Source organism: Monodon monoceros, unplaced genomic scaffold, assembly GCF_005190385.1.
Source record: "Monodon monoceros isolate NGI ecotype Baffin Bay Population unplaced genomic scaffold, NGI_Narwhal_1 Super_Scaffold_5, whole genome shotgun sequence".
Lineage (NCBI taxonomy): Eukaryota > Metazoa > Chordata > Mammalia > Artiodactyla > Monodontidae > Monodon > Monodon monoceros.
Genome location: NW_021703782.1, coordinates 114,444,601 through 114,459,234, shown reverse-complemented (window position 1 = coordinate 114,459,234; position 14,634 = coordinate 114,444,601). Strand labels below are relative to the sequence as shown.

Below are 14,634 nucleotides of genomic sequence, written 5' to 3'. Positions count from 1 at the left end.
AGGGCCAGCAGGGTGGGGAGGAGAGGAGAACGCTGCAGCGTTCAAACGCAACGTGCCTCTCCTGAGGCCACCGGCTCCGCCCCAAGAGTTTGGAAGGCGAGGGGCCCCAACATGAGTGAGGGCCGTTCTGAGAGTGGAGGAGGGACCCGTCTCCAGCCTGGGCAGCACCCTGTTGCATCCCTCTCGGGAGAGGGCTCGCAGCAGCCCCGCCACCTCTGAAGTCTTTCTAAAGCCAGGCCCCTCGCGGCGCGGGACTCAGCGTGGCGTCCCCACCACTACAAGGGGCTTGGCATTCGTCACACAGGGAGGGCAGGGATTTGCCAAGGCCATGGCCGTCAGGCGCGGGTCTGGGCTGAGCCCAGGGTCACACGCTGTGTGCCGCCTACCGGGGGCTCCCTGGGCTCCCCCAGGCTGGCAGCCCCCGCCACGCACACACAGCTTCCTCTCTGCAGAGACTCACAGTGAGGGGTCTGCAGGGGGGTGGGGTCCAGGGCCACCTCATGCTAACACTGGCACTCAGCTGCTGGGCCACCCGCCTCACCTCCCACCTGTGTCCACCAGCCCCCAACTCTGCCCACTGAGATTTCCAGAACTGCTGGGGCCTGCCTGCCAGCCCGCCCCTCGGAGGTGTCCTCTCTCCCTGGGGGACACAGATCGGGAGACCCAAGAAGAGCCCTTGGTTCCTGGGCTCAGTCCCGCTGCCTGGTGGAACTGCCCTGCTTTCTCATCACTGCAGCAGCCCGTAGCCCACACTGGCCTCAGTCCAGCCACCAGCACCCCGACCTTCTGCCAGGGAGAGTTGAGGAACCTGCAGGTGCACAGGACAGAGGCCAAGGCCAGGTGGCCCCAGAACCTCTCTGGGACCTGCTGACCATACACAGGCAGCCCCAGCTCTGATGGAGCTGAAGGAGGAGGGTGGGAGGGCATCAGACTGGCCTCCGGCCCTGGAGACAAGCCCTTCCTGCTGCCTCGACAAGCTGAGCCTGGCGTGTACGGCCGACGGCAGGCTGGGCAGCTGGAGGGTGGCAACTGCTGAGAAGGCAGCCTCGCCAGGGCACAGGTGGCCTTGAGCATAGGAAGCCCGGGCCACTGGCAGCCCAACCCACGCTTCCCAGGGCGTCCTGGCCGCTCGGCCCTGCTGCCCCGCAGACCACGTCCAGAGGCCAGGCCCTCAGGGTCCAGGGCTCTGGGTTCAAGGAGCCTCCCAGGTGCGTGGCGAAGGGTCAGGCAGGCCTGCAGAGAGGCGGGCGGAGGGAGGCCTCACCGAGCACAGCCCACACATGCCCTCAGTGCGCACGTGGCCATCCTGGCGTGGGCTCGGCCGCACCTCCATGCCCAGGGAGGGCACTGGGGCCTGGTGCAGCTGGGAACCTGCCTCAGAGTGCCCAGACACCAAGCACAGGCCAGGGCTGCGGGGCCTGAGCCATCGGGCACTCGGCACGACCCTTGGCGGGGCTACACACAGCCATCTAGGGGCGCGCCCTCCCCGTAAGGCCCGGTACCACCTTCGCTGGGAGCTTGAGGCAAGCAGTGGCCGGGCGGGGCTGGCAGCTGGGCTGGGCCTGTCCTGATGGCCCGTCCTATCCACCTGACCCGAGTGCGGACCTCACACACCTGTCCATGAGGCAGCCCCCGCCTGTCTCCAGAACTGAGGGGAGGGCACACCCCCCGCCCTGCTGCTGAGCGGGCTGTTCTCGGCCTGATGGGCTTGACACTCCAGCTGAAAGCAGGAGGGGGCTGCTGCCTCGGGGCGCCCCCAGCCACCTCCCTCCTCAGGGGCCCGCGACCCCTGAGCCTGGCACCTGTTCCTGCCCAGTGGCCACATCAGGGCCTGGCACACTCAACACTGGGCCAGCCGGACCCACACCTGGGCCTCCGTGGCACTCAGAGGCCAGGAAGGAGAGGCCCGCTGGTGCCTCCCTGACGAAGGTCACCCCCGGCCCCCAGCCAGGCCCCCTGGGAGAGGCGGGGCCAGGCCAGGGCTGCCAACGCAGGCAGGAAGGCCGATTGCAGCGGGGGAGAGAGGAGCAAGAATCAATAAATCTGAACCTCATTCACGAAGATCTGGGGCTCTTATTAAGTAAATTAATTTAAGTTAATTTAGCTCGGTCATGACTCCCGATCACAGTGATTTAGTGAGGGGGAAATTGCATTAGGAAAGGCCATGCTCACCAGATAGGAGAACGGAAGAAAATTAGACCCACTTAGCACTGTGAATTAATATGGAAATAGAAGGTGTAAATTTAACCTTATCGAGAGAGGGAAAATTATCTTCATAAATTTGTAGAAATAGCCCCCAAGATGCTTATAAATCTATTTAAAACAAAAATACTACAAAAAGTGCAGTAAAATTAATTTAAAATATACTTCCAGCTACTGCCTCCAGAAAAGTCGGTAGCAGGGCCAAGTTTCGTGTGGCCTCGTGGGAAGGGAGGAGGGCAGTGGCCACCGCTGACCTCCGGGCACACCTACCATGGGCCAGTAGGCCAGCACCTCCTCTCCCATGTCCAGAGAGTGGGGGGCCCGTGGGGGGCTGGCAGGATGGCCCCTGCCCAGGACTATAGCTGCTCTGCCCCGTGGCCCAGCCCTTTGGGGCACAATGGCCCCCTGGCCCCAAGGCCCGAGGCCATGTGCTCTGGAGTGCCCAGCGCAGCCAGCTGGAAGCCCACACTGGGCCAAGGGGCTCCCACACCGCTCCCCAGAAGGACAGAGGGAGGGGACCTGCCACTGCCTGATTCCAACCCACCCAGGCTGTCACCCCTTCCCCTGCCTCATTGAAGGAAGGAGCCGCACCCCAACCTCTGCAGCCCTCCTGCTTCTGGGCCCAGGGGACCCAGAAAAGAAGAGGGAGCCGACCGCACCACACATGCCCTCCAGCAGAAGCAGCCTGGAGCGAGGCCACAGTGCTCAGCGTGCAGGCCAGACCCTGGTGTGGGCGGCTGGAGAGGCACACAGCCTCACCCCCTACGCGTAACAATCAATACATCGCTAGTGAGATGGCCCAGCCTCTCCCACCAGAAGCTTCTCCCCGAGGGACACCCAGGTGGTGCGGCTGCTCCCAGACCACCACCCACCCCCTGCCCCAAGCTGGCAGCCTGCTGCTAACGGACAGGGAGCGTGCGTGTCTGCATGAGTGCACAGCACACACGGGCCGGCCACACGCCTCGTGCAGAAATTGCTAGACAGAAAAATTAGCCCGTTCCCCAGCCAACAACTGTAGACCAAGCACTTCTGGGGGTGTGCTCGGTCCTCAGGCCCCGCCCTGCACTTTGGAGCCCAGCAGCCACAGGCCTCCTACCTGGACAGGGAGAGCCGCAGTGCCCGCCAGGAGGGCGGGGCCAGGGGCCCGGGGGTGGGGCTGAGAGGTGAGGCCTGGGTCTTCTTGACGATGCGGTAGCGAGTCTTGATCACTTTGCTGGTGGGAGGGGTCCGCTGGCCGTGCAGGCTGGAGGCTGCAGGGAAACCCAGACACGGGTGGTCAGTGGAGGTCGGTGGGGCCTCCCATCACCCCCTGATCCAAGCCCCCGCCCACTCCCAGAGAGCTCAGCAGCCCCGGGCTGCCGGAGCCGGAGGCGGCCAGCGCGGCCTCCAGGAGAGCAAGTGGGGCGGGTGCGGCCAGCTGCAGCAGCTGGCGTGGCAGGACGGTGCTCCCCGTGGGCAGTTAGGAGGGGCCCACGGTCGGGTCCACGAGGCTGCGGGCGTGAAGCGCTCACCGCCCTCTCTGGGAATCCTCACCGGGTGTCCATGTAGATTTATGTACTTAATCACTTCTGTTTTCAGAACATTTTGCAGGGTGATGTACACCACAGCTTTATTTCTTGCTGAATGTTTCATGCAATTAACAGGGATCTGTTTTGCCCCAGTTCCCTTCCACTTGATAGCCAGCAATTTCCCCATAGCTATGAGGAACGCATCTAATTGCCCGACTTTCATAATATACAGCTCTAACTGCCCAGATAATTAAAGCTAACGCAGCACGGGAACACGGGCGCTGCTGCCTCTTGTGACCGACCCAGCACCCCAGCCCCTCAGGCCAGGCTGCTCGGGCCCTGGTTCCCAAAGGCGCCTCCTTGTGGCCCCACCTAAACTGCCTGCACGGAGCCCAGGGCTCTGCTTGGAAGGGGGGCCCCTACCAGCCACCCCAGCAGCAGACAGCTTCTGGGCAGCACAGCCAGGCAGGGGGTGAGGGGCGTGGGGGGAGGGTGAATGGGAAGGGGCAGAGACAAGGAGGCCAGGAAAACACACACGTGCTCTCACCACCAGAGCTTCAGCACAAGGACAGGCCTATGATCCCTGGGCAAGAATTAGCTGACCCTCAGCTGAAGGCCGCCTGGGGTCCAGGGTGGCCCAGGAGAGGGAGCACAGCAGGGGCACGGTGGCGCCAGACCCACAGGTTCCCACACTCCTGGCTGCTCAGGGCCAGCCACCCCGCTCCCTGACAGCACAAACCGGTGCTCCACGACCCGAACCTGCTCCCCTGGGCCCCAAGGACATATCCTCCCAGCACCTGCAAACTCCACGAGAAGCGGTGACTGCTCAGTGAACAGTGACAGTAACACTGGGTAGAAGTCACCCTCCAGAGCCCTAAATACAACAGACCGCCAGCCCACAGCCAGGCCCTCCCCCAGTCAGCAACCAGCCCCTTGGCCCAGGTGCCTTCTCTCCAAGGCTCACCCAGCCTGATGGGCGGTGGGGTGCGGGGCCTGCCTGGGAGCAGGCAGGACAAGTTCGCCCCACGGGAGCTACCGCACCTGCACGGCCATCAGGACAGCACTATGCCTCCTTGTCCAGATGCTGGAAGAGCCCCTCCCTCAGGTGTCCCCAAAACCATCCCTGGGGCACTGCAGCCTCTAACAGGGCTCCCGTGCACCCACATGAGAAGGCCAGGACACAGCACAGGCTCAGAGCCCCCCCTGAGAGCCCCCAGACCAGAGGAGCAGCATGTGCAGGCTCCACGCACCCAGCCGGGGTCGGGGTGGACATGGGGCTGCAAGGCCCAGGGAGTGCTGAGAGCGGAGGACGCCTCTGCCCCCGGGACTGGAGGCAGGGGCCCACAGCGGCTGCCCACCAGGGGTCCACAGAAGTTCGCGCCAGGCCAGGCCAGCATCCCACAGTCTCCATCTCCGTCTCCGTCTCTCTCTCTCCTTCCAAGGGTGGCAGCTCAGGGGGCAGTCAGGGAGAAAGAGGGAAGCTCGGCAGAAGCACTGGGCATCACCCGGGGTGCCTGATCCTGCTGAGTGACGAAAGCGAGGGACTCTTTAGCTCCAGGCAGCCCCCACACATTTGGGATGTACGGGAGAGCCTAGCACACAGGGGGCATCAGTAAATAAATGTTTGTTGAATTGAATTTTCAAGGTCTTACAAGCAAGAAGAGACCAATGAAAATCAATAATAGCTTGTTCCAACTAAGCACTCAGGAACACGGGAATTCCTCTAAGTTACTGCCAAGCCCCACGCTGACACCATGGCCTCCAAACCCACTCCCTGCTCCCACAGCCTCTGCACCTGGACAGCCCACCTGCCTATCCCCTCCGCCACCGCTGGGGCCACCCGCCCTCGGCCCCCTTCTGAGGGGGGGGGGGCTCCCACACCAGCCACCACCTGCCAGTCTGGGCTGCAACACGCACCCTAGAGCCCCAGGGCCCTGGCTCTGCAGCTCGGGGGCACCAGTGTGCAGGGTGGGAAGGAGGGCTGGGCTGTGCTGGGGCAGGGCCCCTCCTCAACAACTTTGTTTTCATCCTGAGCACCGGGAGCCCCAGGCCTGGCCGGCTTCACCCCCCTTCGCCCAGACGCACAACATCGGCTTCTCCCATCCCCCTCCCTGTTCCACCAGATGCCACCTCCTCCAGGAAGCCCCCAGCCCCCAATGCCCAAGGGACTGGACTCTGCATTCCGCAAAGTTCCTCTTGGGACATACCACCTCTGGGCCTGGCCCTCTTTCCTGCTGTTAACGGGCATCAGTATTTATAACATTCCTTTGCAATGCAGCCCTACTGTGAAATTTAACTTTTCACTAACTTACTGCATTTTACTTATTAGTACCTGATGACCACTTCTAAGTAAATACAAAGTAATAAAGTAGGCCTCCCTCTTAAAAGGCTAAGTGTCACCTCCCAGACTTCGGCCCCCGTCAGACCCCAGCCCCCGCGATCCCGAGAGGCAGAGGGGAGGGCACAGCAGCCCATGCCCCGCCCCCCAGAGTGGGGCTGTGACCCTCACAGCCTGGCCCCGCAGACCCTCCTGGTCTTCCCCATGAGCAGCCTGGCTGTGGGGGTGGAAGCACTCAGGACAGCGGCCCTGCAGAGAACAGGCCAGGGCGCCCACGCTGAGGGCACAGAGAGCTCAGCAGGGCGGACAGACGGCTGGTGTCGCCCCCCCATCCTATGGCTGATAGGAGTGAGAGCTCCTCAGACCACGCATGGCACACAGGGACCGGAACCTCGAACCCAGTGCAAAGGCAGAGCGGCAGGCATGGGCGAGCTCCCCGTGGGCAGGGCACCTGGCCTCCCCCCAGCCCTGTGGTGCTGGAGGGTTGCCCCGGCAGCAGCCCCGGCAGGCAGCAGTCTCTCCCTTTCCTCCTGGCAGGCTGAGGGTTTGTGTAGATAATCATGTTATTTAGATAGGATGTTGGTTTAATTCCCTTCATTACAGACTCCCAGGGCTGTAATTTTTTTCTCTGCATGATGTATTCCCCGTGGCACGTTTCACTCAAATCAAACCCTTCGCGCCTTTATTGCCAACGATGCTCGGGCGCTGCGTTATCAGGCTCACACACACATAGCCCTCTCCGCCCTGCCGTGCAGAGGTCACTTCTAATGACTAATCGATCTCATTAGCTTCCCTAATTAAAAACTTTACTACCGCAATGGAAGACAAACTACAAAAAAACTGCTGGCATCATATCTGAATGGGATGTGAGCCCATCTATCAGCAGGGCCCGGCTCCTGCATGAGCGAGCTGGGGAGGGAGGCCACCGGCCAAGAGGCGGGGACTGGACCGACAGCAGCAGAGCCCAGGCGGTCTGGCACTCGGGCTGCGGAACTGGGGAGAGCGCCAGCCTTCCCGGGGCCTGTGCAGCTCGCGTGGCCGGTCAGGCGGCGCTGTCTGCAGCAGCCCGGCCCCCAGCTGACCCCGGCCCCGGCCTCGGCCTCAACGAGCCACCACAGATGGCAGAGCCCATCAGACGGAGGTCACGGCTCTCGCTCTGTTTCACCGCGACTAGGGGCGTTGAGAGGGAGTTCAGGTTTTTATGGAACTTCAAAGGGAGAGAACTAGAAGAAGGGGTGCTGCTGATCTCACCACTGCATAATGAGTGAAGAAGAGAGGGAGCCACGACCCCTCTGAGCAGAGACTGTCTGGGGCCGCCGACAGGAGAGAGGCGGCTATGGGACAAGCCCCAGGAGCCCAGCTGCCAGCAGCCCCCGCAGCCGCCCAGCTGTCTGTCCAGACACACCTGAGATCGATTACCCATCGCCAAGCATCCCCACCCCACGCCCCAGGGCCCGGCTCCTCCCCTCTCCGGGCCTTAATCTCCACCAAGGCGATGGGCCAGCCTGTGTCTTCAGAAGCCTTGGTGTTTGGCTTTATGGCTAAGCGTGTGCCCCACAGCACAGCCACAGTGGGGAGCTGAGGCTCTAGAACAGCCACGGAGGCCTCTGGCTCTTGGCCTCCCCTGGGGGTGGCTGCCCTGAGCCTGTCATTCTCCTCAGTGCCGTCCACGACATTTACAAAGGACAGGCGACCCCACGGGCCTCCCGAAGACCACTGCCCCACATGGCTAGAGGGCAAGAATGACCACGTAACCCTGCGCTCCCCTCCTGCTGCCCTGTCTCCAACTACCGCCGCAAAGGCCCTGCCTCCTGATGCTGTGCGAGCTTTCTCACCCCAGCCCTGCACTAGAGGCTTGTGGGCCTCTGAGCAGTGGGGCCTGGTTGCAGTCCCCCCGTCCAGTACCAGTTACCGCAGTTTGGGTCCCCCTGAGCACAGAGCCTGAGAGCTTGGGGTACAGACGGTGTATTTGGAAGGCAGCAATTTTGGAAGCAGGCGAGAGGGAGCAGGGAGACAGGAGAGCAAAGTCAGTATAGAGTTGCCACTGCAAGTGTGCGGGGCATGACAGCTCCAGGACCGTGACCGCTGAGAGGCTGCAGGAGGCGTCTGGGATTGTCCATCAGAGCGAGGGAGATGGGACACCTTGCTCCCAGACTCTGCGCCAGCACAGGGACAAGGACAGGCCGGGCCGAGGGGGACAGGTGGGTCTGGACAGCGGGCAGGAAATGAGCTCACAGAGCCTGAGCCAGGGAAGGGTCCCCAGAGAGCCAGTGAAGGGACTAAGCCCAGACGGGCCCCTGGTACCCAGCTCAGAACACATCACACAGCCCCTCCAGGGCTTCACCTTCCCACCCATCTAACAGGAAAGCCGGGCCTGCAGCTGGACTGTGGGTGCCCAGAGGCTCCTGACCCTCTCGGCAGCAGCAGGCGGGCCTCACACAGGACAGGAAGCCACATGCAGGAGGCCGACGCGCAGGACCCCGGCCAAGCGGGGGTCAGGCAGCCTCTCTCCCACCATGGCCAAGCCGCCCTCTTGGGAAAGTGGCCACAGGAGAGCCGGCACGCATTTCTGAGAGGCCTCCACAGCACCTGCAGGCTTGCTGCACGTCTGAGCTGTGTGCAGAGCCCCGGGCCTGGCAGGATGGCACTGACCATGACTGGAGCCAGAGCAAAGGCCACGCAAGCAAGACGCTGCATCTCCCGGTGAGGGTGCACTGCTCCTGGGTGGGGAGACCCTGCCGGACCACACGATGAGGGGCGCTGCCCTCTCTGGACACTGCCCGTCTACCAGGGCATTTCCGAAGGTCAGCCCCATCTGAGCTGTCCCCTCAGTGACACAGTCCTGGAGATAGCAAGGCCACAACAGCATTTGGGGGTGAAAAGCGCCCTGGGGCTGAGGAGGGGCGAGCAGACCCCAGGGGCCACAAGGAGAGGCTCCGCCACCATCAGGAAGCAGCAAGAGGAAGGCCGAGGCAGGCGCTAAGGAGGCCACACAGCCAGAGCAACCGCCAGAGGGGTGGTCCCCAGCAGGTGTCCAGGAGGTGGGCGGTGGATGGGGACGGCAGCCCCCCCGCGGGCCCCTCACGTCTCGCTGAAGGGCCGGCCAGGAGCAGAGCCGGCGAGACACCTGCTGGGAGGACCCTGCCGCTGCCTGCGAAGCAGATGAAGCCAGTCCCACAGGGGCGGGGCCGCATCCTGCCCAGACCTCCAGGCCCCTCCACTGTTTACAGGCAAGGACCCAGGGAGGACTGGCTCTAGCCAGCTCAGGTGTCACCTCCCTGTCAACAGAAGTGAGGACCCTCTGTCCCTGCATCCCCTTCGCACAGAATCCACAATGCCCACCGCACAGCAGAGCCGACGGGGCACGTCAGCCCCCCGGTGAAGAGATCAGAAGACTAAGGCCTAGAGAAGGAAAATGACCTGCCCACCATGCCCAGCAGCACGGGGCCAGGCTGGGCCAGGGGGCACCGGGCCAATGGGCCTCTGCTCAGGAGTCTCTCAGGAAGGACAGAGATGGACTCAACTCCCACTGACATCAGCCTCGAAGACACACACCGCTCCGTCCCATAAAGACAGCTAGAAACACACCTGCAGACCTTCCCCTGCACTCCCAGACCTCCACCTGTGCCTGTAGATCTCCACCTGTGCTCCCAGACCTCTCCCTGCAGCCCAGATCTCTCACTGCCCCTGCAGACCCCCTTGCACCCCAGACCTCCCCCTGCGCCCCCAGGCATCCCCCTGCACGCCTAGACCTCTGTCTGTTATTCTCACACGGGTGCACTGCTCACCTGGTGCCAGCCCTGGGCCCACTGCATTCAGTGCTCCGGCACCCAGCCAGCCCCAGCCAGTCCCAGCCCAGGCCCTGCAGGTGCAGGGAGCACGCAGGTGACAGGGCTTGGCCGTCCTGCTCCCACCCACGAGAACACAGTAATATTATGACAAATCCCCAGCCCCGTGAACGGTTCTTCACGTGCTTGCAGACGCCTGTCCATTTCTCCAAATGAGCAGGGATGGCAGCCGGCAGGAGGAGGCAAACGCCCCGCCCCCGCCCCTGCCACGGCGGGAGCTGCCAGGGACCACGCTCTAACAAGCTTCAGACGTGGGATGACTGGGATCGCAAAGTATGAATTTTTATGAGTCTAATAAATCACTCCACTTTTCCTGTGCTTGATGGTTCCCGACACTTCGAACACTGGAAAAGCCCTGCTGCAATCAGGCGGCTCAGCCCTCATCTCCGGTGGCAGTCACAGAGGAGGTGACGGGACAGCCAGAGGCCCCTCCTAGGCACCCAGGACACCCCAGCTCTGCACCCTGGGGCCACTGGAGCTGGAGGCCAGCACTCATGCAGGTCCGTCGGGAATGGCTCGGGCGGCCCATGGAGAGGCCCTGCCAGACTCCGACACACAGGTGGCTGCCTGGGAGGATGAGTGGATGTACTCGCTGACACACACACACACACACACACACACACACACACACACACACACACGGTGTGCACACGTCTGCAACGGTGCGGGAAGGGGACCCCAGGCCCTGGGAGGAGAGGTTTGGCCCTCGAGGGAGAGGGAGTGGCCCCCGGCCCAGGGCCTCACCCTGCTGGGCTTCCTGCAGCACTGCTGTCTGAACTGGGGACCAGCCTCTGACACACATTTACCGATTACAGAGACTCAGAGCAGCCAAAAATAAAAAATAAAATAAATTTATTAAAAAAAAAAAAAACAACGTTTACTGATTACTAAGTCACAGTGGCAGCCCGACAGGGCCATATGTCATGGAGCAGCGGTCGGCACCGCCGCAACAGGAGCGTGGGCAGCTGGGTGATGACAAACCGCCGCTGTCAGCTGCCTGTCCCTGCGGCTGCCTTCTCTGTCGTCCCGCACTACCTGGTGTTTAATGACAACACTGTCAGCCCGAGACACGCAGTGCTGGGACTGTCGGGGCCCTATTAGAGGAAAGATTGAGACCCTACTCTTCTCAAACTCACTCAAGCGACACATGCCGCTCGTTCCTATAATTACTGTGCGCGAGCCATCGATCGTGCGACGACACTGACCCGTCTGTATGAAATGGGAGTAGTTTACTCCCTGACAGTCGCTGTACATTATGGGGGTGGGTCTTCCCTCCCCTTTTAACCATCCCTCTAGAGGATGGAAGAGGGGAAAGCGAGCACCTCCCAGCCCCCACCCCACCTGCAGGCCTTGGGCCCAGGGGCAGGGGAGCCCCAGCACATCCCAGGGAGGCGCGCCCCAGAAGACAGCACAGCGTGTGGCTGGGAGATCCAGGTAGGGGGCAAACTCGCTGAGCGGGGCCCACAGGAGCAAGAGGCTGCTGCACCCCAAGGCCATGAGCCCCAAGCAAAGGCAGGGAAGGCAGGGTCCATGCCAGGCAGACAGCGCGCCCTCCCAGGACCGCACCCCAGAGACAGGACCAGGCCTGAGCGTGCTGCGAGCAGCGTCCACGTGATGCAGGCTCGTCCAGGGGCACGGCTGGTGCTCACCCCTTCCCCAGCAGACCAAGCAGCCCCTGCCCGCTTGGGGCCACACCCTGTAGGCCCCGGACTGTGAGCCAGCTGCTCCCCCCAGTGCCCCATCTGACCTCAGCCAGAAGCAGCTACGACAGGACATCCTGGGACTGGGTACTCTACCCTGTCCGCTTTCACTCAGACCCCGATGAGCAAAATCCACCTCTTACTGAGGACAAAAGGCAAACGCACTTCTGGCTCAGCAGCCCCGGCAGGGCTCCAGGACCCGCGGGCACAAGAGGTGCCAGTGTCCAGGACAGCGCGTGGGGTGGCCATGGATGTACCGATGCGAGCCCCCAGGGCCTCACAGGTGAGGGCACGCACGTGCATGTTAGAGACAGGAATCTGCCTTCAGCGGGGGGCAGGTCCTAAGGCTCAGCTCCAGCCTCCAGAGACGGAGCTCACAACCGGGGGGCCCACCCTGGTCCCCTCCTCCCTTGGCCCTGGGTCATGGAGGACTGTGCCTTCCTAGGCTCCGAGCCCAGCCCTGACCACAGTGACCCTTGGGGCCCCTTGGCCCTTCTGCGGCCTACTGGCCACTCCTGCTCACCTGCGGCCCTCTGATCGGGTGTCCCGGGCCCAGGCCCCCTCACTGGACCCACACTGACAGTGCACGGTGGTAGGTGATCAGCCATCTGTCTGCAGCCCGGCACCGAGCCAGGCCTGCCATCTCACAGCCTCTTTTGCTTTTGTGGCCCGAGGTCCACTTGCTCCTTATGTGGAATCAAGTGACCAGGGACATGAAAAAGCTTAGAAAGAAAACAGTGAAAATGAAGTGTTTTAAAAGCAACTGCAGACCATGGAGGAAGCCAGAGAGGGAACTGGACCCTCATGCTTGACAAAAGCCACCCCAGAGGCCAGAGGGCTGAGGAAAGGATGCCCAGGCAGCACCAACACCAGTGTGTCCCTTGCACAGAGCTCGCTCAGTCAGTCAACAGACATTTGGCAAGCCCGCTGCATGCCGGCCTCTGGGCTCTGGGCAAGCGGCAGGGAGCGCAGCAAGCACCCCTTCTCAGGGCAGGCGAGTCCCCTCAGCTCCTCCCGGGAAGGGCAGGTCCCTCCACAGCACGCTGGAAGAGGCAGAGGCAGCACCTCATACGTTAGCCCTGAACACGAAGAGCGTCCGCACCGGCATCTGGACTGGGCAAGCCCTTCCTGCCCAGGGTTTCAGGGGCTCTGGAGGGCCAGCACCACCGGAAGCACCTAAACTTCTCTCAAGATGGCCCCCCTCCGTGCCGGTGCCCAGGGGCTCAGATGACCCCTTGGTCCTGCCCACCCGATGCCAAGGCTCCCTCTCCACCTGCTGCAGGTCTCCCTGCCTGGCAGGGCCCAGCACTGGTGGCCCCGAACTCCCTGAGATCCAGGTGGGACAAAGCACAGAGCTGCTGGCTGCCTGCGGGGACCCCCATCCAGGTAAACACGGAGCCGGCCACAGTGCCCCCGCCCTGGGCACGGTGCTCAGCCCAGCTCCCTGCACCTGCCAGGGGACAGGAAGTGAAGCTAGCCCAGCAGGAGAGGCCCCAGAGCAGGCCAAGACCTCACGCCGAGGCCTCTCTACCTACGCTGTGCCTAGGGCTGACATGCTCAGATGCAGAGGCCAGAAGCCTCTGACTGCCCAGGAGGGACCAGGTACCAGTCAACACCTACCCCGCACTGGGTCTACTGGCGTGTGTCTCTGCCCTCACAAAAGGGCAGTCCTCTGTCATCACTATGTCCCTCCATTTGAGGGCCTGGCCCATATGTGCCAGGAGGGCTGGAAGGGGTATCCATTCCCTTACCAGGGGAGCAACAGGGGCTCCCAAGTCCCCGAGGGAGAATCGAGGGGCCTTGTCCACACTCCACCGACAGCAACGGGGCCACCACACGAGCCGGGCCAGCCCAGCTGAGGGGACGAAGCCCAGCCTGGGAGGTGAAGGCCCACCCCACCCTGGCAGCTTCTGCTGGGGGCTTTCAGGGGCGCAGGAAATTGCCCGCTAGTCCCAGGTGGACAGATACCCCACGTTCCAAGCCACGAGAGACAGAGAGGGACCAGTCCCTGTCCCTGAAGGGGGTGCTGCAGAACACACCTCGTCCCCCCCCGGCAGGTGCCGTGACAGTAACGGGGCACCACGGGATGGGCACCGACGAGCCTGCCTCTGCCCTTCTGACCCCCAGGGACACCCCCATCCTCTCCCACAGGGGCGGGAGCACAGAGGGGGGCTTCCCTCAGCAGACACAGGGTGGGCAGCACAGCCCCACAGGTGTCTGACAGACACTGGGCCTCAGCCACCCCAGGGAAGCCCGGCTCCACCACGTGGCCCAGAGCCAGTGGCCCTTGTGAGGGCAGCGCTCCTGCTGGCCACAGCCTAGCCTCTCAGGATCCCTGCCCTGCTTCCTCGGAGTCAGGACCAGAAAGAGACGCTTTCAAGAGAGCCTGGAAATAAGCCCACTATAAAAAGCAGCGGCCACGGAGAGAAAACCACGTACCCCCTCACAGGCTCCGGGCTGCCTGGGCTCTCCGGCTGCTCACCCGTTCCTTGCTGGTGGCCGAAGGGGCAGGGCTGCAGCACAGGGGCAGCGAGCAGGCCGCGGAGGGGAGCCTGGGTGTGGGGGGGGCCCCGGCCTCACTCAGCCCTACAGCCAGCCTGCCTGGCGCCGGGCGCTGCGGCGGCAGCTGTGCTGGGCCAGCAGACTCCAGAGTGAGCCTTCCGCTCCCCTGCCCTGCCCTGCCCTGCCCTCCCCCTCTGCCCTCCCCTGCCCTCCCCTGCCTCCCCCTCTGCCCTCCCCTGCTCTCCCCCTCTGCCCTCCCCTCCCCTCCCCTGCCCTCCCCCTCTGCCCTCCCCTGCCCTCCCCTGCCTCCCCATCTGCCCTCCCCTGCTCTCCCCCTCTGCCCTCCCCTCCCCTCCCCTGCCCTCCCCCTCTGCCCTCCCCTGCCCTCCCCTGCCTCCCCATCTGCCCTCCCCTGCTCTCCCCCTCTGCCCTCCCCTCCCCTCCCCTGCCCTCCCCCTCTGCCCTCCCCTGCCCTCCCCTGCCTCCCCATCTGCCCTCCCCTGCTCTCCCCCTCTGCCCTCCCCTCCCCTCCCCTG

At 63.4% G+C, this 14,634-nt stretch overlaps 1 protein-coding gene across 2 annotated transcripts in view; it reads right to left on the bottom strand.

Annotated features, from left to right (window-relative positions):
* ZC3H3 (zinc finger CCCH-type containing 3) overlaps window positions 1-14,634 on the bottom strand; it is an 80,875-nt gene that overhangs the window by 47,142 nt on the left and 19,099 nt on the right. For both annotated transcript variants that reach the window (XM_029202727.1, XM_029202726.1), the window contains exon 4: window positions 3,299-3,452. In XM_029202727.1, coding sequence (XP_029058560.1) covers window positions 3,299-3,452 — 154 coding nt within the window. The remainder of the gene's footprint in view (window positions 1-3,298; window positions 3,453-14,634) is intronic.